The sequence below is a fragment of the Canis aureus genome, chromosome 3 (genome assembly GCF_053574225.1).
Source record: "Canis aureus isolate CA01 chromosome 3, VMU_Caureus_v.1.0, whole genome shotgun sequence".
In the NCBI taxonomy this organism is placed as follows: Eukaryota; Metazoa; Chordata; class Mammalia; order Carnivora; family Canidae; genus Canis; species Canis aureus.
Genome location: NC_135613.1, coordinates 32,716,394 through 32,741,849, shown reverse-complemented (window position 1 = coordinate 32,741,849; position 25,456 = coordinate 32,716,394). Strand labels below are relative to the sequence as shown.

The 25,456-nt window shown below is 60.6% G+C and overlaps 4 protein-coding genes across 14 annotated transcripts in view; 2 read left to right on the top strand and 2 right to left on the bottom strand.

The window, feature by feature from the left end:
* AGRN (agrin) overlaps positions 1-2,922 on the top strand; it is a 33,898-nt gene extending 30,976 nt beyond the window's left edge. For 5 of the 9 annotated variants that reach the window (XM_077891740.1, XM_077891739.1, XM_077891738.1 and 2 more), the window contains 4 exons: positions 182-214; positions 459-683; positions 1,118-1,221; positions 1,601-2,922. In XM_077891740.1, the coding sequence (XP_077747866.1) occupies positions 182-214; positions 459-683; positions 1,118-1,221; positions 1,601-1,758 (520 nt within the window). In that variant the 3' untranslated portion in view covers positions 1,759-2,922. The remainder of the gene's footprint in view (positions 1-181; positions 215-458; positions 684-1,117; positions 1,222-1,600) is intronic. The other 4 variants (XM_077891741.1, XM_077891742.1, XM_077891743.1 and 1 more) reach the window with 1 other exon arrangement.
* A 2,411-nt stretch (positions 2,923-5,333) lies between these two features.
* LOC144310576 (tyrosine-protein phosphatase non-receptor type 11-like) lies at positions 5,334-18,667 on the top strand. Of its 2 annotated transcripts, XM_077891718.1 has the most exons (15): positions 5,334-5,406; positions 11,195-11,317; positions 12,330-12,527; positions 13,175-13,361; positions 13,438-13,557; positions 13,737-13,850; positions 14,020-14,116; positions 14,345-14,424; positions 14,864-15,019; positions 15,239-15,370; positions 16,165-16,319; positions 16,423-16,490; positions 17,413-17,561; positions 17,645-17,733; positions 17,967-18,667. In XM_077891718.1, exons 1-15 carry the CDS (start codon positions 5,393-5,395, stop codon positions 18,019-18,021), a joined length of 1,737 nt encoding a protein of 578 aa, XP_077747844.1. In that variant the 5' UTR covers positions 5,334-5,392; the 3' UTR covers positions 18,022-18,667. The 2 variants fall into 2 exon arrangements, with proteins under 2 accessions (XP_077747844.1, XP_077747845.1); XM_077891719.1 differs by lacking the exon at positions 14,864-15,019.
* Positions 18,668-19,398: 731 nt separating this feature from the next.
* RNF223 (ring finger protein 223) lies at positions 19,399-22,201 on the bottom strand. 2 transcript variants are annotated; one of them, XM_077891737.1, is made up of 3 exons: positions 22,061-22,145; positions 21,606-21,656; positions 19,399-20,639 (listed from the first exon to the last, which is right to left on the bottom strand). In XM_077891737.1, the coding sequence occupies exon 3, from the start codon at positions 20,597-20,599 to the stop codon at positions 19,904-19,906; it is 696 nt and encodes a 231-aa protein (XP_077747863.1). In that variant the 5' UTR covers positions 20,600-20,639; positions 21,606-21,656; positions 22,061-22,145; the 3' UTR covers positions 19,399-19,903. The 2 variants fall into 2 exon arrangements, with proteins under 2 accessions (XP_077747863.1, XP_077747862.1); XM_077891736.1 differs by lacking the exon at positions 21,606-21,656 and having other exon boundaries at positions 22,061-22,201.
* Positions 22,108-25,456, bottom strand: part of C3H1orf159 (chromosome 3 C1orf159 homolog) — a 39,639-nt gene continuing 36,290 nt past the window's right edge. The window contains exon 10 of the mRNA XM_077891722.1: positions 22,108-22,351. Coding sequence (XP_077747848.1) covers positions 22,338-22,351 — 14 coding nt within the window. The 3' untranslated portion in view covers positions 22,108-22,337. The remainder of the gene's footprint in view (positions 22,352-25,456) is intronic.

Sequence of the window (25,456 nt, the reverse complement as noted above, 5' to 3'; positions counted from 1 at the left end):
GGCTCTGTGGCGGGTAGAGCCAGGTCCCGGGGTCCTGTGTGTCCCCCATGGGTGCTTGCTCTCTCACTCTCCATTGCTGGAAAGGGGACTTGGGGAGGGGCTGCCAGGTCCCCCCACAGACCCTACAGTACAGCCTGTCTGTCCCCTGCTCACCTGCTTCCCCTCTTTTCCGGCTTCTAAGTCCTGATGCTCCGGATTCCGGGGCCCTTCCCAGGTGAGCAGTGGCACCCCAACCCCTGCTGTCTGCACCTCATTCCTCTGCTTATGTATCTGCCATCTGGCCCTGTGTCCTAGCGTCCATCTCTCGGCCTGTCTGTGCCATGCGGGAGTCCACCCACCCGCCCATCCAGTCTCCCCGGGTCTCCTCACAGCTGCGGTCATGGCCCTGGCCCTCCCTCCTCCCGCCCCCCATCTCTGGCTGCCCTCCTGGAGGCCCTGACCCACTCTCTGCTCCGCAGTGAGAAGGCCCTGCAGAGCAACCACTTTGAGCTGAGCCTGCGCACGGAAGCCACTCAGGGGCTGGTGCTGTGGAGCGGCAAGGCCACGGAGCGGGCCGACTATGTCGCACTGGCCATCGTGGATGGGCGCCTGCAGCTGACCTATGACCTGGGCTCCCAGCCCGTCGTGCTGCGCTCCACTGTGCCGGTCAACACCAACCGCTGGCTACGAGTCAGGGCACATAGGTCAGTGGGAAGCCTGGTACACCCAGAATAGCGGCGGGTGGTGCCTGGACTTGCCCAGCCGGGGTGTGCCCAGTCACTCATGACCACTGCCAGTGATGGGGGAGGGACAGGAGGACAAAAGAGAAGCAGTTACGGCCGAGGAATCCCTGATCCAAAAGGGGGGTACTTGCTCTGCCCCATTTATGTGTGGAGACCTGTCTGTATAGTCTGAGCCTGGCCATCCCCTACAGCAAAGTCTAACCCATATGAGGCCCCCCCCACCGCCCTAGCCACCACATGTTCTGCTAGGGACCATGGCCATCTCATTCTAGTCCTGGGGGTGATGATGGTGAGCCCCAGGGCAGGGCTTCTGGGTGAGAGGGATATGGGGCTCAGATGGGGGTTGGGGGCAGATGTGACCTCTGGAACTGTCTGATGGCCTCACCCACCCCCAGGGAACAGAGGGAAGGTTCCCTTCAGGTGGGCAATGAGGCTCCCGTGACTGGCTCTTCCCCGCTGGGTGCCACACAGCTAGACACAGACGGAACTCTATGGCTGGGTGAGTGTTTTCGGGGCAGCCAGAGTGGGGGGAGCCCCCCCAGGGTCTCAGAATCTCTGAAAGACAGACCTCATCCCCTGGGGTTAGCAACTAAGAGTGCCACCTGAGTCACCCCATCCAGGAGGGCAGACCAATGAGTCAGGGTAGGGCTCTGTCCACTTCCATCTTAGGCACTGCAGTTCCCTGGGCGATTGTGACTGTGGGGCGAGGAGGCTGGAGCATGTCTCCTGGTCACATGGTTCCCTCACCCCCAGGGCACCAACAGGCCCCAGGTAATTCACTTGGTCTTTCTAGTATGGGCGGGTCTCTCTGCTGGCTGGTGCTCCAGGCTGCCCATCCCTTTGTCACACCGGGCGGTCTTCCTCCTGTCTTCCTGCAGGTGGCCTGGAGAAGCTGCCCATGGGCCAGGCCCTGCCCAAGGCCTATGGCACGGGCTTTGTGGGCTGCCTGCGGGATGTGGTGGTGGGGCAGCGCCCACTGCACCTGCTGGAGGATGCTGTCACCAAGCCAGAGCTCCGACCCTGTGCCGCCCCATGACATACAACACAGTCCACTACCTACCCCGTTGTCATTATTTTCTATTTTTGTAAATTCATTGCTTTTTTGATATGGTTTTCTTGCCTATGTGTTGGCCAGAGGGACTGCTGGACCAGCCTCCCTACCGTCCAAGCAGACAAGCTACAGAGATAAACTCTGTCTCGGGACTTGCAGGGGAGTTGGCGCAGGCAGCTTGAAGGGCTTGACCAGCAGCAGCCTCAGGATGTGCGCCTCCACCTTGGCCCACTGTCTCAGCCCCTTCTGCTGGGCCTCCCTGTGTGTCCACTGTGTCCCCAGAGCAGGGAGGTGCTGCTGGGGCTTGAGGGGGCCCTTCTTCCACACAAATCCTAAGGGGTCTCTCCAGGTTCCCACTTGAGCTGCTCTTGCCCACTGCGTGTGCTGTAGGCCAGGGCTAGCCTCGAGCCCACACGGCCTCCTCCCAGGCCTCCTGTGCCAATACTGTGACTTAGAAGCAATGTTACTGTTGGGGCTGTGCTTCCCCTTCCTTCAACTATGTCCACCAGTCCCTGAGTGCTGGAGAACAGAGGCCAGGCCCAGACCTGGTCAGGGCACCTTGGCCCTTAGCTGGCCTTGCCTGTCTACTCAGCCACCTTGGACATAGCTGTGTCCTCTCCCTGAGACCCCAGGTCCCAGTAGGAGCCCTGAGAGGGAGCAGAGCTGCTATGTGATGTGGTTGACGACCATGCCTCTTGGCTTGGCCAGCTGCCATCCCCCTCTCAAGGATGGATGTCCAGGTCTGACCACCAACCTTTGTGCATTGATTTCATTTGACACCTGCGATGACAGGGCCATCATCCTTCCTGTCCTGCCCCAAGGTCTCCTGAGTCCACACACCACAACAAGCTCTGGTGTGAGGGGTGTCATTGTCCAATACCAAGGCCAAGGGGTGAGTGTAGAGGCAGCAGAGAAAACTGCAATATTACACCCCATCTCACCTGTCCCCCACCCCCTGTCCTGTGGGGGTGGCAGCCCTAACCCTCCCACAGTGGTGAATGGGCCAGTGAGCCCAAAGGCTGGAGGGACCCCCATATGTCATGTTACTAACTACAGTCTGTGTCTGTGTCTGTGTCAATCACCGTGAAATAAAGTCTGAACACTTTAAAAGAGGTGCTGGCATCTGTCCACACCCAACACCACCCCTGAGCCCTGCCTGGCCGAGTGATCACTGACCTGGCTGCCTCCTCTCTGTGGCTTCTTATTCAGCTTTGGTGTTTTGTTTTGTTTTGTTTTGTTTTTTTTATTCAGCTTTGTGATACAGCACAGGCTCCAAGCTTCCTTAGGAGGCTCTGGATGGAGCAAAGGGCCTTGCACTGGGGAGTAGGGCTGCTTTTCGCAGAATGCACACTGTTCTGGATGGGGGTGGTGCCCATGTGCATGTGTGTGTCTGCACACGTGTCCTCTACATCTGTATGTGAGCACTGGATGGGAAGGGGAACTGTGAGGAGAGTGGTCTGGTTGTACTAAGGACAGGAGGGTGGGGGGCCTGGAGGTGCAGCCAGGGTGGGTGGGTGGGTAGGGCACACACCCTTTTCATTGGCCTAGCTGGGAGGGTGACTATTGGCCCTACTGGGAGACCCTAAGTAGGAGTCCCTGACATGGGTTGGTCCTGTGGAGCTATGACCAACCAGCCCCACAGTGTCTGTGAACCTCTAACAAGGATCAGGGGAAAAGGAGAGTTGAGTGGCCTTCTCTCTGAAACTCGTGACCTTTATAAAGGATAACTAAATGTTCTTTTTGTTATTGTTGTTAATAGAAAAAAGGTAGAAAATGAATATAAGGAAACAAACAAAAAAAAAAAAACATGCACTCTGCACCCAGGTGACCTGTTAGCCCATGCACATTCACATTTTAATCCATTATTCCTTAACTTGTTTGTTCAGGAGACATGTGTGGAATGCATGCTGTGTTAGTGTATGCCAGTCAGTTGTCAGGTGCTGGGAAAGGGAAGGAGCGTGGCTCTGAACCCTAAGATGCTGAGGAAGGATAGACAGGAGAAGATGCTTACAAGGGGCAGGACTAGCCTGAGGCTCCAGGGAAGGTCCAGGAAAACCTGGAGCTCAGACCCAGGCCTGAGGGTGAGGAAGTTGCTAGAGCAAGGGTGTGAAGGCCTGAGGTAGGGCAGGAGGTATCTGTACCTCAGTGCAAGGGTCCTGCGGCTAAACGGAAGTGATCTGAGCAGGAGGAAGTGCAGGGCCAGCCCAAACAGCTGGAGGATAGAGAAGCCGACTATCAGGGTGGTGGGAGCAGGTGAAGATAGGCACGACAGATCCTGCAGGGCCTGGTTAGCCTGGGGATCTGTCTGAAGAGCTGTAGGAAGCTCCAGGAGGGCTTTGAACCAGAGTTGGTCAGACTTTATGAGAGCATTCCTGCTGTGTAGGACAGGGTACTGAGGCCCAAGAAAGACAGGGAGAAGAGAGGGATTTTGGAGCAGAGTGGATAGGCCTGTAGTGGGTGGGGGCGGGGGGGGGCAGGGCACTAATGCAGGCACTGGGGCACCTGGGTGGCTGCCACCCTGACGCATCTGGAGGTGCTCAGCTTGAGGAGCTGAGATCCAACCGAATGGAGTTCAGGAAGCCATGCAGTACTAGGTGGAGGGCACACTGAACATATGGGAGCCGGTGGGCTGCTCTGGGGGTCAAGTGAGGGGAGAAGAGGCTCTCATACCAGGAGGTCAAGGAGAAGTTGGGCCAGTGGGGCCAGGAGGACCAGGAGTATCTTGGAGTTGATGCTTCCAGAAGGAGAGGCTCTCAGGGCAATTGCTGCTGAGCCCTCAGGTGGCTAGGTGAAGTGACCTGAGTGTGTAGGAGAGAAAGTATCCCAGGCAGGAAGCACTGCCCCTCTGTCCATGGTGGGCCAGTAGGGTGGCTGGGGATCTGGGCTTCAGGGTTGGAAGCTGCAGAAGGTTCCATGCCTTGCTGTACCACTCCTGAAGAAGTGGTAGAGGGCCTTGATGTTCCTAATGAGTCTCAAGGTTGAGAGTCCAGAGGAATTAGGGTGCTGCTCCCAGTAACAGGCTTAGGAGCAGGTGGTTTGGCCAGTGGGGGCTGGGCTGGGAACAAGCTGATGGTGGGAAGCGCAGCTGGAGCACAGGTGAAGGGTGTGTCAGCACCACTTAGGGAGGAAGGGAAGGAGGGAAGCCCCCCACGGTAGGAGGATGGAGAAGGGGCTCCCTGGTCATCACACTGGATCCCGCCTCCGTCCCTCAGGGGTCTCCTCGTCCAGCTCCGCACCCCCCTCCCCCCCCCACACACACACACTAAGGAGACAATGCAGGAAAAGCCCATGGGGCCTGGGACACGCGGGGTTTGGGACATTCACGCCCCGGCCAGGCTGAGGGCCTCTCGGTCCCGGCCGCCCCGCAACCTCGCCCTCCGAGCCCGGAATGGCCGCGTGATCCCCTGGTTCTGAAGTCTGATGCCCTCGAAGACTGTTGCTTTCATCCCAACTTCTCCCGCACAGGGCACACGTGCGGGCGCGGCGCCTTTAAGGAAGTCCCGGGACGGGGCTCCGGGGGCGGGGCTCCGGGGGGCGGGGCTCCGGGGGGCGGGGCCTTCTCTCCGAGGCTCGAGGGCGCGGCCGTCCGGACCCGCCAGGCACCGGGCTCGGAGCAGACATGACCTCGCGCAGGTGAGCCAGGGCCGCTAGGTGGCTCGACCCTGCGACCCCTGGAGATGCGCTTCGGGCGGTGCCCGGCCCGACGGGCACCGACGGGTAGCGCGGAGACCTGCCCCCAGGCCAGACCTCTTGGCGAGACCTCTCTGTCCAGCCAGGGCCCCACACCAGGGCCCCAGGCCCAGGAGGCAGCTGGAAAGGACTCTTTCCAAAAGGGGGGCAGGGGTGGCCTGGGTGGAGGTCAGAAGCACTCCAACCCCAGGGACCAGAAGGGCCCCTACAGGGGTGGGTGGCAGGGGTTGGAGCCTAGAATGGGCAGACCCTCCCACTCTCCCTCCCCTGTGCCCCTTGCCCTGCTCCAGGCTCCCTTTTGGCCACTGGGCTTCTATCCTGCCAGGTGTGGGTCACTCTGCCTTCCTTAGGCCCAAAACCCAGGGCAATAGGGCTCCTGAGGGTCTAGTCACAAGGACCAGCCCTCTGTGGCTGGACTCATCTTTCCTCCAGACCCTCCTAAGGGCCAGGTGTGAGGCCAAGCTCCCTGGTGGGGACTGAGAGCCTGAGTAGCCACAGGTCAGGCCAGCTTCCAGCCTCCGGGATGAGGCAAAAATGGGAACTGTGACAAGAAGTGGGTCCACCCTGCCCTTTCTGTGGGTCCCTGCTCTATGGGTATGTGCACACACGTGTGTGAGCTCAGACTCTTAGCCTGCATGGGGATGTCGGGTTGTGTGTGGGGGAAACAAGTGGGAGACACATCACTGGGGGCTTGCTGAAGCCAGAGGTCACAGGAGGGGCCATGCTCAATCCGTGAGGAGCTGGACAAGGTCTGATCTGAAGGTCCACAGGGTGTCTCCCTGCCTGGGCAAGGTCCGCAGCCCCAGGCAGAGACCCCTGTCTCCACCCGTCTCCCGCCAGCAACAGCTCAGTAACGAGGGTCCCAGTATCCCTAGGAGGGATGCACGAGGCACACTGGCCTCCACCAAGGTCATAAGCCCTTGTAGGCTCAGAAATATCGGAACTCAGTCGGATCTCAGGAATTTGTCGATAACAGCCCAAATTTGGGGAGGAGGGGGTTTAGATGTCTGGTTGGGATGACCCCTCAGGCTCCCCTCAGCCTCAGCCTGGTGCTCAGCGAAGGCCACATCTGTGTCATGTGCATGTGACCTTGTGCCAGCCTGGGAAAGCCCCGGGTGGGGCTCTGTCTGCCCTTGCCAGCCCCTCTCTGCCCCACCCCATGGTGACCATCTGGAGGTCACTCTATGGCCTGCACCCCTATCAGGCCTGGGCAGTACAGTCGATCCCCCTGTGTCCGCCCCCACGTCATGTCCCCTTCCTGTGGCCCTGTGGTTTGCGGGTCAATGGGCACTGTTCTCTGTGGGGCAGGGCTGGGTGCAGGTGTCTTAGTACTGGTACCTGGGAAGGGCTGGATCCCTCGGTGGGGTGGTGGGCCTGCTGCGCCCCCTCCACCTCTCCTTCTGCTCCCAGGCTTGTAAAGGAAAGTGCACCTCTGATTAGTTTAGTTCTCTATAGGACAGGCAGACCTTGGTTTGGTTTCCTCTTGGGGGCTGGGAACAGGGAGAGGGGAAGGACACTGCGTGTGCTCTAGAGTCCTCACGCCTGGAACCCCCTCCACTGGCCTGTGTACGCCCCATCACCACGACAGTGTTTGCCCTGTGGGGTGTCCAGCCTCTGTATCGCATGCCTCCCAGGGTCCCAGGGTTGCAGCAAGGCTGTGCAGGGAGTGAGGCCAGCCAGTGGCCAGCATGGGTTCAAGCTGATTGGTTAGGTGGCCTGGTCTGTTCCTGGGTTCCTGAGCACTGACTGGGTCCAGCGGGCCTGAGGGGGCCAGGCCATTGGACCTGTGGGAAGCCCAGTATGTGCTGCTCACCCTACCTACCTCCCCTCCCTGGGACCGCAAGGCCGCATCACCAAGGCAGAGCTGAGTCATTGACCCGTCACAGGGCAAGGAGCGCTCTGGCACAGAGAGGGTCCAGGGATTAGAGATGGGCACCTGTAGCCTCCCTACCACCTCCCACCCCTGTAGCCAGGGGCAGCAAGCCTCACTGGCCTGCTGGGCACCCAGCTCCACCTCCAGGTCTGGCTAGGGGGATGTGAGGCCCTGCCTCAGCCTGAGATTCTGGAGCGCGTTGGTAGGAGTGGCTGCAAGTTCTCAGGACGCCCCACCCCTGAAGATTTCCACCTGATAGACCCAGTGACAGTTTGTGGGGAGGCAAGGGGGACGGAAAGTATGAATGAGAATCCTTGAAAGGACACCAAGGTGCCCTTCACCCCTCTCTGTGGCTTTGATTCTGGGCCTCCACCCTCCATCCCTGCCCCCACATTCTGGGCATTGCCCATCTTGAACTGGAATCGGAGGCTGCCTGCTGGGGCTGGGGGGAGGGGGCATCTGGGCACAGGATGTGGTTCAACAGAGTAGGTGGCCCAGGGTGGAGGGGGTTGGAAGCTTTCTTCTGGGTTCTAGTCCTCCCCCCACCACCACCCCACGCTGTCTCATCACGGTTCAAGGACAGCAGAAAGCCATTGCCCTGTTCCTGGTGGTCTCGCCGCCCACTTTCCTGTGACCAGCTCTGGAGGTCACCACATGGCATCTCCGCCTCTAGGAAGCCTTCCCTGGCAGCCTCAGCTGCCGGACCACTTGACCAAAAATTGCCCCAGGTCTGGCTCCCCCACAAGCCAGTGTGGGAGGGACCTCAAAGCAGTAGTCTCAGGCCAAGTCCAGGAAGTACCTGGATGGCCCTGTCCCTGATTCCCCCAGGGAAAGTGTGAACAGGAGTGTTACTCAGGCCAGATGGCCCTGGGCAGGTCATCTGGGCTTCCAGGCCTCTCTGAATCAACACATGGACCCTGGGGAGCCTGCCCTCAGTGAAGGCACAAGGTGATAAACACAAATTGTGTATGTGTCTATGGGCTGTTAACAAGGTAGGGGAGGGACGCCTGGGTGGTTCAGCGGTTGAGCATCTGCCTTTGGCTCAGGGCGTGATCTTGGAGTCCTGGGATCAAGTCCCACATCAGGCTCCTTGCATGGAGCCTGCTTCTCCCTCTGCCTGTGTCTCTGCCTCTCTCTCTGTGTCTCTAATGAATAAATAAATAAAATCTTAAAAAAAAAAAAAAAAAAAAAACAAGGTAGGGGAGCAGTGGGGCTGCAGGGAAATGCAGGGACTATACACCGTGCCCAGCACAGGCAGTTGGTTCTGTGCATTTGGAAGATAGGGCACAAGGCTGCTGGAGAAGAGAGCACCGAGGGGCTGCAGGTTGGTGACCTGAGCTATGAGTGAGTGGTGTCCCCTTCCCTGAGTGAGGACTATGGTTTATGGGCATGGCCAGGAGTTTTAAATTTTGCAAATGAAAGATAGAAATGTTACCTTTCCAAAGAGAGATACCAAGAAGTATTTGTGAGTTTGAGGCTCAGATCCCACGTGGGGTGAGAGGTATAGAAGGCACATGGATGTGTCGACACATGCTGGGCTCAGGTGGGGAGTCTGACGTTGAGAGGTCAGAAAGAGGAGGGCCCAGCAGAGGGTTCTAGCCAGGGAAAGCAGAAGAGCTGGGCAGTGTGGAATTCTGGAGAAATATTTCTAGAAGGAGGCATAACCACCCGTGTCTGTCAGGTGCTGCTGAGGACAGAGGCCTGACCACAGGCCCTGGAGACAGATGACACTCTGAGAGCTGAGGTCTCAGTGGGGCTGGAGGGCAGAGGGGAACAGACCTGTGAGGACTCAGGCAAGGACGAGCTTGCAGACCAGCACAGACCAGAGCTTTCTGTGGTGATGGAAACGTTTCCTACCTGCACTGTCAACAGTGTCTGCCAGCCACATGTGGCTCTCAGCAGTGAAGTGTAGCAGTGTGACCAAGGAACCGGGTTTGATTTTGTTGAATTTTAATTCATTTACATTCACATGGAAGCTGCTGTGTGGGACATACAGGTATAGACTGTGTGCACAGATGGCTCCTTAGAGGAGTTAGGACAGGCCCTGAAGGAGGAGAAGACCCAGAGGGAGGGATCCAGGGGGCTTTAGACATGTGGTCTGATTTCCATTCTAGAAAGATTTCTACAGGGCAGGATCGTCTTTGCTCCTATCTCTTGGGTCAGATTTAAACCTGAGCTTTAGGGGGATCCCTGGGTGGCTCAGCAGTTTAGCATCTGCCTTCGGCCCAGGGCATGATCCTGGCTGGAGAACCGGGATCGAGTCCCATGTCGGGCTCCCTGCATGGAGCCTGCTTCTCCTTCTGCCTATGTCTCTGCCTTTCTCTGTGTGTCTCTCATGAATAAATAGATAAAATCTTCAAAAAATAAAAATAAAATAAACCTGAGCTTTAAATGCTTGCCCTGAAAAAAAAAAAAAAAAAAAAAAAGCTTGCCCTGAGAGGAGACATCAGAGCTACCAGGGTAAAGAACATAGCAGCTATGGTCTTGGCTGTGGCCTCATCCACAGCCCTGAGCAAGGGCCCTCCTGGCTAGTCCCTCTGGCCAGTCCCAGGGAGGCAGGGCTGGGGGGTGGAGGCAGGGTTGCAGCCCCTCTAGTCCTTCACCAACAGGACTCAGCCTGTATTGGGCTCCACAGGTGGCGGAACCTGCCAGCTGTCCTGACCCTCCTCTCAGGTGTAGGCCACCCATCCACCTGTACCCCTGCCATCCATTTACTTATTCATTCACTTCTTCTTTTTTTTTTTTTAAGATTTTATTTATTTATTTTAGAGAGAGAGCAGGAGTGGAGGGAGGGGCAGAGGGACAAGGAGGGTCTCAAGCGGACTTGCCCCTAAGAGCAGAGCCCAACAGGGGGCTCGATCTCACAATCCTGAAATCACAATCTGAGGCAAACCCAAGAGTCAGAAGCTTCACTGACTGAGCCACCCGGGTACCCCCCTTTTCATTCATTTCTTAATTCAGGCATATTCATTAATACCCAGGCAGAACAGTCTCTGTCCTTTGGAGCTTAAATGCTTGAGTGGGAGATAGACAGTAAGCCAATAATACATCCTGTATGTCAAGGAGGTGACAAATACTATGAGAAAAATAAGGCAGAGTAAGCAGGAAAGAAGAAGAAGTGAGAGGGCTCTCTCAGCCTTGTGCTTGTGGGTCAGCGGAGCAGAAAACAGCTAGTCCTGCGGCTCTCTGAGGAGAGCCAGGGCTGGGGAAGCGGTCCTTGAGGTTGCAGCATGTGCCCCATGAGAGAAGGTGGTGGCCAATACCACGCCTGGAGGCATAGAGTGGACAGGGTCTGCTCATGGGGCTATAAAGGCAGGAAGGAAGCCCTGGTGACACTGGGGCTCCCCGAGTGCCTTTGGCCAAGCTGGGATGCCCTGACAGGGCCAGAAGGACCAGGCACAGAGTTTAAGGTGAGGATCCTGGGACACCTGGGTGGGTCAGTGGTTGAGCGCCTGTCTTCGGCTGGACGTGATCCCGGAGTTCTGGGATCGAGTCCCACAAAGGGCTCCCTGTCAGGAACCTGCTTCTCCCTCTGCCTATGTCTCTGCTTCTTTCTCCCTATGTCTCTCATGAATAATAAATAAATAAAATCTTAAAAAAAAAAGGTGAGGATCCTGATGGTGGTGGTCACCCCACCCACCCTCCAGCTGTAGGAAAGTTTCTGCTCATCTATATCCCTGGGACCCCATAGCTCCACCTCCTTCCCCACAGACCTCAGACCATGGAAGGTGGTAAGCACGAGGCCCACAGCAGGCACCAGGTGGAGGTTGGGTGTGGGCCAGGACACTGGGTGGGGCTGGGGGGATACAGGGTACATCCTAGCTCTCTGGGATAGCCAACTTGTGGTCTTCATTCCAGGTGGTTTCACCCCAACATCAGTGGAGTTGAGGCAGAGAAGCTGCTCCTATCCAGGGGCCAGCACGGGAGCTTCCTGGCGAGACCCAGCAAGAGCTGCCCGGGAGGCTTCACATTGTCTGTCAGGTGGGTGAAGGTGGATGGGTGATGCAGCCTGGTGTGGACAGGCCTGAGGCTCCAGGAGGCTCAAGGGATTCCAACACCCTAAGCTGGGGGACAGGTGGGGATCAGTACCCCCACCCTAGGAAGTCAGCATCCCCACCAGGGGTGGGGAGCCAACAGGTTGGCAAGGATGGGGGGAAGCAGGCATTCCTGGCCAGGTGGCTTCTGGACAGGAGGGAATCGTTTAGAAGGGCTCAGTGAGGTTGGGGAGTTGGCAGGACCTCCCTCCTGCCCTCTGAGGATTCTGGTGTGTTCGGCAGGGGGCCTCAATGGCCCACGATTATGACCCCATCTCCTGGGGGTGCTGCCCACTGAGGGTCTGGCCAGAGGCCATGAAAGGCCCATTGTGTGGAGACAGGGATGGGGAGGGGCTGCAAGCAGCAGAGTGGACAGCCAGACTTGTGTTGGCCCTGGATGGGAAGGGGTCAGTCTGTGGGAAAGAGTGGTGATCTGCTGGGGTGGCTCTAGATCTTTCCAGTTTCTCTGCTAAACTGAGGCAGCAGGTGGGCCTGAGGCTAGTTGTCAGGATGGACTTCTCTCACTTTGGAGACTGAGGTTCTCCCCTGAGCCTTCCCTCATAGCTTCCTGTGCTGCGAGGCCTGGAGAGGCCATCCTGGGGGCCGTGTCCCCAGGCAGGTGGTCTGGGTCACGGAGGGTCGCTTCAGTGTCTGCCTCCAGGCTCAGGGAGAGTCTGGCCTGTGGTCTGCAAGTCCAGTCCTGACGGCACAGGGGGACAGCGGGGGGTGGGTTACCCACCAGCCGGGGGGGTGCGGGGGGGCTCTCAGGCTTGCTGGATGGGGAAGGGCCTGGCCTTGGCTCTTCCTGGCAGGGGAACCACAGAGGCAGAGATAACAGCACAGGAAAAGCTCAAGGACTGTTCTGGAAGCTGAGGGTGGTGATGGGAAGAAGGGGGTTGGTGGGAGCATGCCTCCCCCACACACATCCATGACAGTGACTGGTGTCCCTGCCCTTCTAGGCGCCATGACGAAGTGACCCACGTCAAGATCCAAAACACAGGCGACTACTATGATCTTTACGGTGGGGAGAAGTTTGCCACGCTGGCGGAGCTGGTGCAGCACTACACAGGCCAGCATGGGGGGCTGCTCCGTGAGCGCAGCGGGGCCCCCGTTGAGCTCAGGCACCCCCTGGGCTGCCAGGACCCCATATCTGAGCGGTGAGCAGCAGACATCTGGGTGTTTGTGACCATGTGCATGCAGATGTCCTGGGGCAGGGCCTGTTGGGCAAGGCCTCTGGTTTCTTTTGTGCTCCACGGCTCAGGGCCAGGCTTGGGCACCGCTGCAGCAAAGCTGAGGGAGTCCTGCATGCTGCCCTCCCCTGGGGTTTTGAGACTCATGTCCCCTGGGTCAGCGTGAGCAGCTGGAGCCCTGCAGCCAGTCGTATGCCCACCCTCCTGGCTGGTGACTCAGGTGAACGGTTTCATCCAGCCTCAGTTTCCCGACCTGCACTGCTGAGACCTGAAGGAACTGCATCTGCCAGGGAGGGGTGGTGGGGCTGTGGGGCTGGTCTAGGAAGGTGGCCCTGACCCTCCTTGCTGGAGCCAGGCTGCCACCTGGTGGCCACCTCTGGCCCTGCAGGCCCCACCTGTCCTGCCTTCTGCTTGCCTGCTCCTAGGTAGGGAGAGTCAGAGAGTAGGGCAGGGTAGACAGGCTGGCCTGGGTGAGGGGATCTGGGTGGGTCTGTCCGTCTCCCTCTGTCTTGGCTTGGAGCCTTCTGGCTGCATGTGGGTCTGTGTCCCCTCACCCAGCCAGGCCAAAGCCCCATCTCACCTGTGTCCCCCACGAACCCCACACCCTGGGCCAGGTGGTACCATGGGCACCTGTCTGGCAAGGAGGCCGAGCAGCTGCTGATGGAAAAAGGACGTCCGGGTACCTTCCTGGTACGGGAGAGTCAGAGCAAGCCTGGGGACTTCGTGCTGTCTGTGTTCACACAGCAGCCAGACAAGGAAGACCGCCGGCCACGGGTCACACACATCATGATCCACTTCCAGGTGGGAGGTGGTAGCAGGGGTGGGTGTGACTCAGGGGAGGGGGTCGTGGCCAGGCCCCTCATTGCCGCCCCCACAGCCAGATGGGAAGTATGACGTAGGAGGTGGGGAACGGTTCGACACCCTCAGAGACCTGGTGGAGCGCTACAGGAAGAACCCCATGGTGGAGAAGTCGGGGATTGTGGTTCATCTCAAGCAGGTATGCCCAGAGCCCAGGGGATGCCTTGGGACCCAGAGTGAGCTTCACCTCTGGGGTGGGGAGGGCCCAAGGGACCCCGGTACCCAGGGGAAAGGGTGTGGGGCCAGGGTAGCTGCCCCGGGGGAAGGCGCTGTGGGGTCTGCTGGGCCCTGCTAAGGGACGCATCCTCTCCCGGCCAGCCCCTCAAGGCCACGAGGATCAATGCCGCAAGCATCGAGAGCCGAGTACAGGAGCTCAACAGGGCTGCTGATGCCAGTGAGAAGGCCAAGCAGGGCTTCTGGGAAGAGTTTGAGGTGCCCGCCCCCCTCACCACTGTTCACTCTCCCACAGACTCCCATCCTTTGGGGCTTGGACCAGGGCCAGCGGCGGAGGGGGGGTCGGGGGGGAGGGTCAGGACAGGAAGGATGGTTGTGGAAGGCTCTGGGGAACAACAGACTGAGGCTTCCATGACCCCTCCCCTAGATGCTGCAGCAGCAGGAATGTCGGCTCCTATATCCCCGGAAAGAGGGACAGCGATTGGAAAACAAGCCCAAGAATCGCTACAAGAACATCCTTCCCTGTGAGGGCCAAGCGCGGGGCCACACTGGGGGCAGGACCGATCTGGCGAGGAGGAGCCCTGTGTGGGCTGAGGCCGCATGGGTTCCCACCACCAGTGTGACTCTGCCTTCTGCACATTCAGAGCCCCTCCCTCCCTCATCTTGCTCAGCGTGGGGTCCCCAGGCAAGGAGGCAGGTGGGGTCTATTTTTTCCTCCTCTGGGAACCTGAGCAGCATCTTCCCCTTCCCAGTTGATACCACCCGTGTCACTCTGCATGATGTGGACGACAATGTGCCTGGAGCAGACTACATCAATGCCAACTACATCAGGGTGGGTGTGCAAGAGACACGTGTGAGTGGCCAGCTGCATGTAGAGCCTAGCATGGATCACATAGGACAACCTGAGCCATGTTTGGCTACATACCAGTCACCCTATCCCTCTATGATGAATCTAGAGCTCTTGCTGACAGGCTCAGGAAGATCTGGGTCCCCCAGGGATCATGGACCCTGGCAGGACAGGAGACATGATTGGGAGAGAGGGGCTGTGGCAGTTTCCAAGGGGTTCTCAGAATGGGCTGGACTAAATATTGGTCCTAAGCTCCTCCCTAGCCTAGGGCAGGAGGGGCCATGTGCGAGGCACCTGGTGGTGCTGCTTTGATTTGCTTGTGAACCACCTGGTGCTACATTGTACATCATTTGCATAGATTTGCATTGTTCTCTGCACTTTAAATCCTGTAAAGAGTGGACACCTGACCCCCACCCCCTTACAGAGTGATCCAGAGGCGAAGCCAGGTCATGGACTGGGCAAGGTATACATCGCCACCCAGGGCTGTCTGCAAACCACAGTGGCTGCCTTCTGGGCGATGGTATACCAGGAGAATTCACGGGTCATTGTCATGGCCACAAGGGAGGTGGAGCGAGGCCGGGTAGGAGCTTGGACAGCCCTCTCCCCATCATGTGCTCACGTGGACTTGTGCTGGTGGCTGATGCTGTCTTGCTTCTCCTTCATCCTTCGGGATGCTGGTAGGGGGTGGGGAGGACTCTGGAAGGCCCCTGTGTATGCATATGCAAATCCCCATAGGGCATAAGGGACAAGGGTGCTGGTGGTCTTTCAGCACAGCTGATGCAATGCACCCTCCTCCCAGAACAAATGTTTCCGATACTGGCCAGAGCTGCATGGCAGCCAAGAATATGGCTGTGTACGTATCTGCAACTTGGCTGAGTACCAGGCCCAGGGCTACTGTGTGCGGGAACTGCAGGTGTGGCGGCCAGATCAGGTGAGCCCAGAGGGCCACAAGGCATGCAGGGTCAGAGTCACAGTGGTAGAAGTCCACAGGTCTGCACTGGGGGTGAGGAAGCCCTGTCCTGGGAGAACCCCCTCATGGGGCCCCACCCAATCCTACTGGCCTTGATGGAATTCAGGTTCCTTAACCCAGTGGGGACAGTGGGCACAGTCCTGGCCTGGGCGCTACGGGGCAGTGTTCACAGGCAGGTGACATTCCCAACCCTAGGCCCCCAGGTCCCAGTTCCCTGGCCCCAGGGTGACCTCATATCCACATGGCCTCTCCCTCCCTACTCTCTCCATGGGCCACCTCAGCAGAGTCAATGACTTTTATATGCCAGTGGTGCCTGTTTCTGTGGCAGGAACAGATCCCTTCCCAGGCCCCCCATCTCTACCTGGTTTCTTATGTCTAACCACCTGGGGGGCCCTGCAGGCCCCTCACACTTGGCTTTTCCCAAATAGAGTTCATTGTCCCTAAACCTGTCACCCTGTTGCTCCCTCTTCCTTTCCCCAGGGGCCCGAGCCCACCTGGAGCTATCTGAGTGCCCCCAGGCTCTGAACCCTATAGTTCCCTCCCATCCCCATCTGCTGGGCCTTGACCCTGCTGGTCATTCCTTCTGGCAAATCCTGCCTGCCTTCTGCAGGTTCCTGCCCTGTGCCCTCTGATCCCCAGGGATGAGGGGTCACAGCAGCTCCACTCTGACACCCCCCTACCCCCCACCCCACCCCCGGCTTGGCCCCACCTGGGAACTCCCAGACTGGCCCGGCTCACCAGCCCGCCCTGCCCAGGAAGAGCCACGGCGCACAGTGAAGCACTACCACTACTTCAGCTGGCCAGACCATGGGGTCCCGGCAGAGCCATCTGGCGTCCTTGGCTTCCTGGAAGAGGTGAACAGGACCCAGAGCAGCATGCCAGGAGCCGGACCCATCGTGGTGCACTGCAGGTGCGATCGGGGACGGGGTAGGCGGGCAGTGCAGGTCCAGCCGGGGCAGGGCCACGGCCTCCTCCCCTACACTCGCCACAGGCCTCCCGCTCCGTCCCCACAGCGCTGGCATCGGTCGCACTGGCACCATCATCGTGATTGACATCCTGGTGGACACTATCCGCAGGCAGGGTGAGCCCGCGGCACCCACGCCGGCCCTAGCCCCTCCTGTTCAGCCCCAGCCCCCCGCTGGCCCCCGCCCCTCCTGCCCAGCCCCGGCCCGCGCTGGCCCCCACCCCTCCTGTCCAGCCCCGGCCCCCTGCTGGCCCCTGTCCCTCCTGTCCAGCACCGTCCTTCCTGTCCAGCCCAGGCCCCCGCTGGCCCCCGCCCCTCCTGTCCAGCCCCGGCCCCCTGCTGGCCCCCGCCCCTCCTGCCCAGCCCCGGCCCGCGCTGGCCCCCACCCCTCCTGTCCAGCCCCGGCCCCCTGCTGGCCCCTGTCCCTCCTGTCCAGCACCGTCCTTCCTGTCCAGCCCAGTCCCCCGCAGGCCCCCGCCCCTCCTGTCCAGCCCTGTCCCTCCTGTCCAGCCCCGGCCCCCGCTGGCCCCTGCCCCTCCTGTCCAGCCCTGGCCCCCCGCTGGCCCCCATCCCTCCTGTCCAGCCCTGTCCCTCCTGTCCAGCCCGCTGGCCCCTGTCCCTCCTGTCCAGCCCCCGCCCCCGCTGGCCCCGCCCCTCCTGTCCAGTCCCAGCCGCCGCTGGCCCCCGCCCCTCCTGTCCAGCCCCGGCCCCCCGCAGGCCCCCACCCCTCCTGTCCAGCCCTGTCCCTCCTGTCCAGCCCCAGTCCCCCGCTGGCCCCCGCCCCTCCTGTCCAGCCCTGTCCCTCCTGTCCAGCCCCAGTCCCCCGCTGGCCCCCGCCCCTCCTGTCCAGCCCCGGCCCCCCGCAGGCCCCCGCCCCTCCTGTCCAGCCCTGTCCCTCCTGTCCAGCCCCGGTCCCCCGCAGGCCCCCGCCCCTCCTGTCCAGCCCTGTCCCTCCTGTCCAGCCCCGGCCCCCCGCAGGCCCCCGCCCCTCCTGTCCAGCCCCGCCCCGTCCTCCCGGCCCTGAGCGCGCTGTGTCCAGGTCTGGACTGCGACATCGACGTTCCCAAGACCATCCAGCTGGTGCGGCGGCAGCGCTCGGGAATGGTGCAGACCGAAGCGCAGTACAAGTTCGTGTACCTGGCCTTGCAGCGGTACATCCAGGACGAGCAGCGGCGCCTGCGCGAGCAGGTGGGGTGGGGGCGGGGCCGGGCGGGGGTGGGGCCTGCACGGCCATCACCATGGTGACCGGCGGCCCCACCTCCCCCCGCCAGCCGCCGGGGGAGCGCGACTACCTGAATGTGGGCGTCAGGTCGCAGGCTTCCGGCCACAGCGCTGGACCCGCGTTGCCTCGGGCGGCGGCGTGAGTGGGGTCGTCGCGGAGCTGGACCGGGCCGGGGTCCCGGGATAAGAGGGCCACGCTGTGCCGCCTCGGGAGTGGGGAGGTCGTCGGGGAACTGGACCAGGCCTGGGTCCCAGGGTGGGGGGGCCGGGCAGTGCCCCCCCCCCCCGCCCCGGGAGCGGGGAGGTCGTAGGGGGGGCACCCGGGGCGGGGTCCCGCGCGGGTGCAGACCAAACCCTGTCTCTGCCCCGCAGGACCGCGGAGGCCCCCTGCGGCGTGTATGAGAACCTTCAAGGCCTCCCGCGCTGAGGGGATCCCTCGTCTGTGCACCCCGGGTCGGGGAGGGGGCGCTGGAGCCACGCTGGAGGCTTCGCCTTCCTCAGAAGGACTGTGTTTAGGGCAGAACAGACTGGCGCTGGGGGGGGAGTGCTGGGGGGAAGAAGAGTCCCCGAGCCCTCAGATCCTCCTAATTGGTCCTGGAAGCCTAGAAATGGGGAGAGGCAGTCGGACACGCTAGTGTCCCTGCCCTTTCTGGGGCTCCCAGGTGAGGGAGGAGGGGGAGGCAGGGCTTCAGGGGCTTGTCTTGGTATGGGAGGCCACCAGTCACCACCTGCACAACACAGTGACCACCTCTGACCCTGTGTGTGCTACGTTTGGGTATTGGCCTGTATGTGTGACATGACTGACCAGTGAGCAAGGGGTGGGTCTGTGCCTGACCTGACTGTAGCCATCCTTGGCATCTGTGCCTGCCCTCCCTGTCCCAAGCCCCCACCGTGGCTTCCGAGCTGCCCACAGTGTAGGTGCATGTGAGGTGCTCATGTGCCTGAGGCTCACACGTGTGCATGACTGGTGTGTGGCGGGTGTGATGTCACTGACATGTAGTCTGTGCTCACACCCTCCTGTCACGGATGGTCCTGTGGCTCTGTGGTATCCTCAATAAAACCACTCCTTCTCAGTTCTGTGTCTTTGTTGGGGCCTGGGGCCCAGCTTCTTGAGGATCTCCCTGAGCCCAGCCAGAGCTAGTAGGAGCAGGGAGCATTGAGCTTTGGGATGAGGAGTCTGAGGCCTGGGATCCAGAACCAGCCTGGCTCACTGGTGGTGAAGGATTCCCACGGCTCATAGCAGGAACAAGCACTGGTGCCAGTGGCCATGGGTTTGGCAGGACTCCTGCCCTTCGCTCATGCCCTTCACTTCACCGTTTGAGCAGCCAGGCCCTGCCCAGGGCGGTCTGCTGGAGGTCTTCAGGATCTTCGGGGCCCACTAGTTGTCGCCACCTTGGCTTCTGTGCATCTTTAGACCTCAAATCCTAGGGGGTCTGTCCTGGGGCCCTGGGCCCTCTTGTTGGGACTCTCAGCAGGGCTGTGGAGCTGTGACTTCTTGGGGATACTGGGGGGTGTTGGGGGAGGGCTCTGTATGCTGAAGGCCCATCCCTACCCTACTCCAGCTGCTCTGGGCCCTCCCCATCTTCTTGGGGGAGCCTCACACTTCTGGGGGAGGAGGAGCCTATCCACAGCCCAGAGGGAGCAGGACTTGGACACCCTAGAACCTAGGGGTCTATCCACCCTAGGAGTTGCAGGGCTTTCAGTCCAGCAGGGGTGTCCTCTGGATCAAAGCTCTCTGAAATGGAGAGGGAAAAGCACAGTGGTGTGGGAAGGAGAGCACACAGGGTGAGGATACCTTAACAAATGTGGATACAAAATACTTTATTTAAAAATGTACAGTTTGGGGTGGGCACTGGGGGACTGGGTCTCCTGCTACTGCCCTGTGCCCCCTTAGCACACCCACCCACAGAAGGGGCCAGCCCTACTTGGGGAAGGGGCCTGGGGAAGGAGCCATGGGTGAAATGTGAGAATAAAAAAGATGGTGAGTGCTCTCCTTTCTCAGCAAAGGGCTGCTAACAGAGGTCATTCACAGTGTATAGGGAGGCAGCCTCATCAAGGCTATCTCCATGATGGGGGTTCGGAAAGTGGACACATAGGAGCCTGTGATTCTTGGAGGTCTCAGGGACCCTTTAGTTCATGCCATCAGGATTCAGCCCCACAGAGTAGGGGGAAGGTGAGCTGCATGGGATATGGGGTCCTCGGAGATGTTGGGGCTCCTCCAGGGGACTGGCTCCTAATGGCTGGCACACCCGTGACACCAGCTGTGGGCCAGGGACCCACAGCTAGAGCCGGGGCAGAGGTGGCTGACCTTAGTTGTCAGCCAGGGGCCTGGAAGAGAAGGCAGTGGCGGTGGTGATGGTGGTGGAGGGCCGGGGGAGGCAGTGCAAGTTCCCAGTCTTGAGCGCGCACTGCACGGGCCAGAGCACCACACAGAAGAGCACGAGCAGCAGAGCCGTGACCAGCGCCACACGCCTCCAGTCCCTGCAGCGTGCCCAGCAGCGGGCCAGGCGGCCCTGGCGGCGGGCAGGGCCCGGGGCGGGTGTGGGCGCAGTGGGCTCCGCAGGCTTGCTCAGGCCCACATCCACACACACGATGCCAGGCTCTCCAAGGCCAGGTACGGAGGGCGGCAGGCAGCAGCACAGCTTGGTGCCCTCCAGCCACACGGGCTCCTCCCGTCGCAGGTGTGCTGGCATCCTGGCCTGCAGCTGGTGGCTGGTGCGCAGTGCAGGGGCCCCAGCAGCGGGCACGGCTGTGGGCTGCCGGCAGAATGGGCAGGGCACAGCCTCGCCGCCGGGCCGGCCTGTTGGCTGGGCGGCCGCCAGCCGGGCCAGGCACTCCAGGCAGAAGACGTGCGTGCAGGAGAGCTCCTTGGGGGTCTTGAAGATGTTGTCATAGCCTGAGAAGCAGATGGAGCACTCCAGGGGGGAAGCCACCTTCTCTGAGCCAGGGGTGCTGGGGGATCTGGGCGCTGGGGCAGTAGGGCTGGTCCGACTGGGGGCTGACATGGCCGTGCCACACCTGCTGTCCTAATGACACGACTCTGAGCTGTGGGACAAACGGAGAACACAGTGTGTGATCACAGGCTGCCCCTTTCCTGCTGCCCCTTTCCTGCTGCCCTCGCCTCATGTCTCTTGCCTAGCACCAGCCCCCAAAATCTCTGGGAGGACACTGCCCACCTGTGGGCAGCTCCAGAAAGTCCCCTCTGTATGAGAGTCAAGGTCTTTCTGTTCAAATTGCCATCCTGCCTCCCCCACCTCCTCACATTCCACGACGGGTGAGCATCAGGGGGTGCTCGAGTCCTGGCCAGCCCACAGAGGGTCTAAGCATGAAGACCATGTGCACAGGGTGTTGTGCTGACCGTTCAGTGGACACCTCCTGCTGGGCCTGTCCTACCTGGCAGTGCTGTCTGGACAGAAATAAAGTTGATAACAATGACCCACAATAGTGGCTATTGACGTCTGGGATCCGCCAGGCTGGGCCCGGGTCATGGGATACACGAGAGGGTTGGTGACTTAGCCAGGGTCCCCTGGCCAAGAGGTCAGCAGGACCTGAGCTCTCACTGGAGGAGTCAGGTGAGGTGGGTTTGAACATGGATCCCACCGGCTTGCACACCTGATTGGTACACATCTGGTTTTTGGGCAGCGGTATGGCGGGCAGTGCCAGGCCTGGCTGGGTGAGGGTCAGGACTCCGGGGGCCAGGGTAAGCCTGCAGGCTTCAGGAAGTTGAGGAGGGCCTGAGCAGGGTGGGGGCCAGTGTCCCGAGGACGGTTTGTTTCCCAGCCTCGCCCAAACCTGTAGGGCCAGCTCGTCTAGCTAGTGATGAGGGCTTTCTGCTGGCCTCCAGGACCTAGCGATGCCCTTAACCTGAGAAGCAGAGGTGGAGCAGCCCCAGCCATCCTCTGGGATGAACCCTCACCCTGCAGGGTCACACAGGCTGTCGTCCTCCTGCCCCAGTCCCATTTCCACAGCAGACCCTGCCTCTGTCTCCCTGGCAAGGCTCTGGGGGCCTACCTGCTGACTGGGGCTCTGCTCAGCTCTGCCTCTTGCCCTGCCACATGGGTCCTGCCCAGAGGAGAACAGGGAGGAAGATGAAGGATAGACTTCGTGGAGCCCAGAAGGGCCCCCTAGAGGTGACCCTGACCCTCACTTGCTTGTTAGTCCAGGTGGGCCGGTGGAATGACTTTGTGGTGATGTGTCGTGAAGGTCTGGGCGTTGCTACATGATGACTCTGACCGCCATGAATCACAGTGACATTGCTGTGATGTCACGAGTGCTCCCAGCATTGCAACATGACATGTCACCACGCTCTGGGGATAGTGGTGGCCACAGGCTAGGCAGCGGTCTTGGCACAGTCTGGGGGGACCACATAATCAGTTCCTGGCGCTGAGATTCCCAGCCCCTCCCCAGAGGTACCGCCCCCTGAGCCTGTACGAGGGAGGGGCGGGTGCCAGCTGAGCTGGCCTTACCTGGTGGCCGGGGGTCAGCAAGGCCTGCGCATGATCCTCTTGGCTGGCCACCAGCAGGCTGTGAGGCCCCAGCAGCGGCTGCTTCCTGTCCTCCGGGCTGGGCCAGCCTGTGCTCCACCAGGCAGGGGTCCCTCCACGGGGCTGACTGCCAGTGGCTGGGCTTCCTGGTGGTGCTGGTCTGGCAGGTGTGCCCTCTGCTCTGTCGCAGGCAAGTGGGTCTCGGGGGATGCGTGTGCTCTTCTAGACGCGGCGCACAGTCCGGAGCAGGTGTGAGTTCTCAGGGTGTGGTTTCTGGCAGGTGTATTTATACACTCGAGGTCATGCAGGCCAGGGGGCGTGGCCTGGGGCCTCTGGGAGGGGTTGGCCTCCTGTCCTCGCCTGCCCTGGCGGGCTGGGCAGTGGAGGGCAGGAAGTCAGAGGTGACAGGTCAGAGCCTGTGGTGAGGCTGGGGGTCAGCAGAGGCTTCAGCAGCCTGGGCAGGTCTGGGGGTGCTGATGTCTGGGTAAAATCTCCCTCCGGCAGCCCCAGGGTGATGGAGCCGCCATTCCACAAACAGATCCACTCTCTAACTCTGGGTATACCTGATTGCCTAGGGGGACGTCCCTTCTGAGGGGCCTCCAAGGAGCACCCCCAATCTCAGCCTAGCTTGTCACCCCCACCCCATCCACCCAGCCTGCTTCCATGGCACCCCAATGTGCACATACGCAAGGGAACCCTCCACCTCTAGGTCCAGGGAATCGGGTGAGGGGTCAGGGCTGGGTACCCTTAAGGGGTGGACTCAGGGATCAGATTAGCCATGGGGCTGCTGGGACAGGAGCAAGGGCCCCAAAGCCCAAGGAAGCCGCCAACACAGCCAGGGGACCAGAAATCTTCCTGAAGAGGGGGTAACGGCTTCCGCCAGTCAGGGTGGGGTCCTTGCAAAGGCTTGGGCTAAGGAGGGGGTCTGGATGGAGGATGTGGGGGTTGGAGTGGGGACGGGGGTCTAGCCTGTGCCCCTCACAGCCCTGTTGCCACAGTTCTGACAGTGGGAAGCCTCCCAGAGGATCCAGCTCATGCGATGAGGTGTGCTGGTCAGGGGAGCTGCTCAGAGAGGAGGTGGGGGCTCAGCATGGGCCTGGCCCAGCTCGTTCATGATGGGGCTCTGGTTCCCAAGGGGACCATGAGTCAGGGTCACATGCTGCCTCCAGGAAGTATCTTCTGTCCCTCCTGAGGGCTCCTAGGAATACCAAGTTCTGAAGTCACTGGAGCTCCTAAGTGGACAAGTCAGTGCCCAGAGGCGAAGGGAAGGCCTGAGGAATGTGCCATCTGGGCGGTGGCCAGGCCTCCCTGCCAGGGAGCAGAGTACAGACCTCTGGCACTGAGATCCTGTGCTGTGTAGGCGCAGAGACTGTGCATGTTCTCCGTGTACATGGGCGTGTGCACATGAACAGGTTAACCTGGCTGTTTGAGCACGAATGTGCCTGCTCAGGTACAGGTGCATTCACATGTGTGAGGGGGGTGCATGGCTCTCAGCGTGTGACCCCGCAGCCTTGGTACTTGGCTGGGGACAAGATGAGGTCCCCAGTGAGCACTGCACCCCTGTCCATTCATGGCTCTGAAATGTGGGTGCCCTGATCCCCAAGACACCTGGGAGTTCTGGGCTGGACATAGAGGTTGTCCTTGGCCAGGTGCGAGGACTATATCTCCAAGGGGGTCCCTCTACTCCAGGACTGGGACAGAATGGCTTCAAACTCTAAGTGCTTCCAAGGACCCATGGAATGGCCACTGCATGAAAAGGCCATCAGGAGGCCTAATGGTGTGAGGGCTGAGCCCCCACCCATGCTTGCCCAGTGCTGGGTGATCTGTCAGCTGCTCTGCTGTCCCACCCATCAGCTGGGGACATGACACGGGAGACTCTGGGACATGTCCAGGCTGTGATTCTAATATGGGCAGAAATGGGGCCATGGTCTTTGGACAGGCTCAGCATGGCCCCATGGCATGAGGCAGCCCTGCCAGGATATCCCGTGCCCCTCCTAAGCCTCGGTCTCCTAAGGTCAAACGGTGGCCCCTCCCCGACGTGCTGTGGCCAGCCCTGTCAGGCTGTCATGCCCAGGCTCCTGGCTGGGACCTCTGCTCACATCACCTCCTCAGGCCCCACAAGGTCCTGCCTGGGGTGGGGTGCCTCGTGTACCCATCCCCTAATGCTGGGTCATCCTTCCTCTTGCTGGCTTCTGACTTCTCAGCTCTCGGGGCTTCTCCTAGTGCTGAGGGAACGAGTGAGCTGCCAGCTGTGACCCCAGGACTGTGCCAACTGCCCATCCTCCCCATACCACATTCACCTCCTAGGGTGTGAGGGGCCCCAAAGCAGCTGACGTGGTGGGGGGTCAGAAGGGGACAGGTGCCCACCAGCCTACTCTGGCCTAAGCCAATGACCCCATAAATAGGCCTCATACGTGAGGGCTGGAGTCCAGGTAAGGACTGGCAGAGAATGGAGCACGGGATGGAAGGAGCAGCCAATCAGGGTGCCCCTGCAGATGCCCTGACCCTATCAGCTGCCCCACACCGGGCTCAGGTTCCCCTGTGCCCCACTGCACCCACTCATGTGCTTTCTCGACTGAATACCTGTCAGGGTCACAAGGCTGCTAAGTCCAGTGACCTTACTCCCCACTATTTGGGGGCCTCAAGGACAGTGGCACCCAGGCCCAGGGGATGCCCAGTGGCACAGGGAGGCTGGCAGGCTGGGGGCCCCAAACACCAGGCCACCGAGGCCTTGAAGGTCGGGAGAAGGAGATCTCGAGCATGGGAGCCAGAGGGGGCTGCAAGGTCGAATTCAGAGTTGTCTTTGCTGCCAAGGGTGGGACAAAGCTGAGGCTGGCTCAGGGGGGTTTGGGGAAGGGACATGGAGATGTTGGCCTCAGCCCAGGCTTCCAATCTGTACCCAGGGTGGGAGATGGACAAGGAGGTGGGGGCCCAGCCAGGGCCTGACTGGCTGGACCTGCTCTCCTGGTCACACATGGCTCTGCATTTCCTGTTTTGTCCCCAGATTGGCAGCCAGGCTTGGTGCTAAGTGGGAACAGGACAAGGGAATCCCCTCCCTCCCCAAGGGTCCACAGGATGGGACAGGCTCCCCCGTGCTCAGAAACCAGGGGGATCTGGAGGGTTCTGCACATTCTCCCCTGGCTCCCAGCCCCAGCCCCCAGATTGGTACAGAGCGGCCCAGACCGCGGCAGCACCCGCTGTGGTCCCTGAAGCTGGCCGGGGGGTGGGGTCTGATCTTGGTCTCAACCTCCACCTGGGTCCCCTTCTCCTCAGACAGGGGGTGGGGGTGGGGCTGGGGAACAGAGGAAAGAGCGGCAGTGCCCACGAGGACCCGTTCCTGGTAAAGTGAGAGAGGTCCTGTCAGCCTGGCCAATGGCC

Bases quoted from the DNA above. Each gene is read 5' to 3' on its own strand.
- RNF223 (XM_077891736.1), bottom strand. From the start codon at position 20,599: ATGTCAGCCCCCAGTCGGACCAGCCCTACTGCCCCAGCGCCCAGATCC.
- LOC144310576 (XM_077891718.1), top strand. The intron at 13,851-14,019 runs GTGCCCGCCCCC...CCCCTCCCCTAG, and splicing joins GCTTCTGGGAAGAGTTTGAG to ATGCTGCAGCAGCAGGAATG. The intron at 17,562-17,644 runs GTGGGGTGGGGG...TCCCCCCGCCAG, and splicing joins AGCGGCGCCTGCGCGAGCAG to CCGCCGGGGGAGCGCGACTA.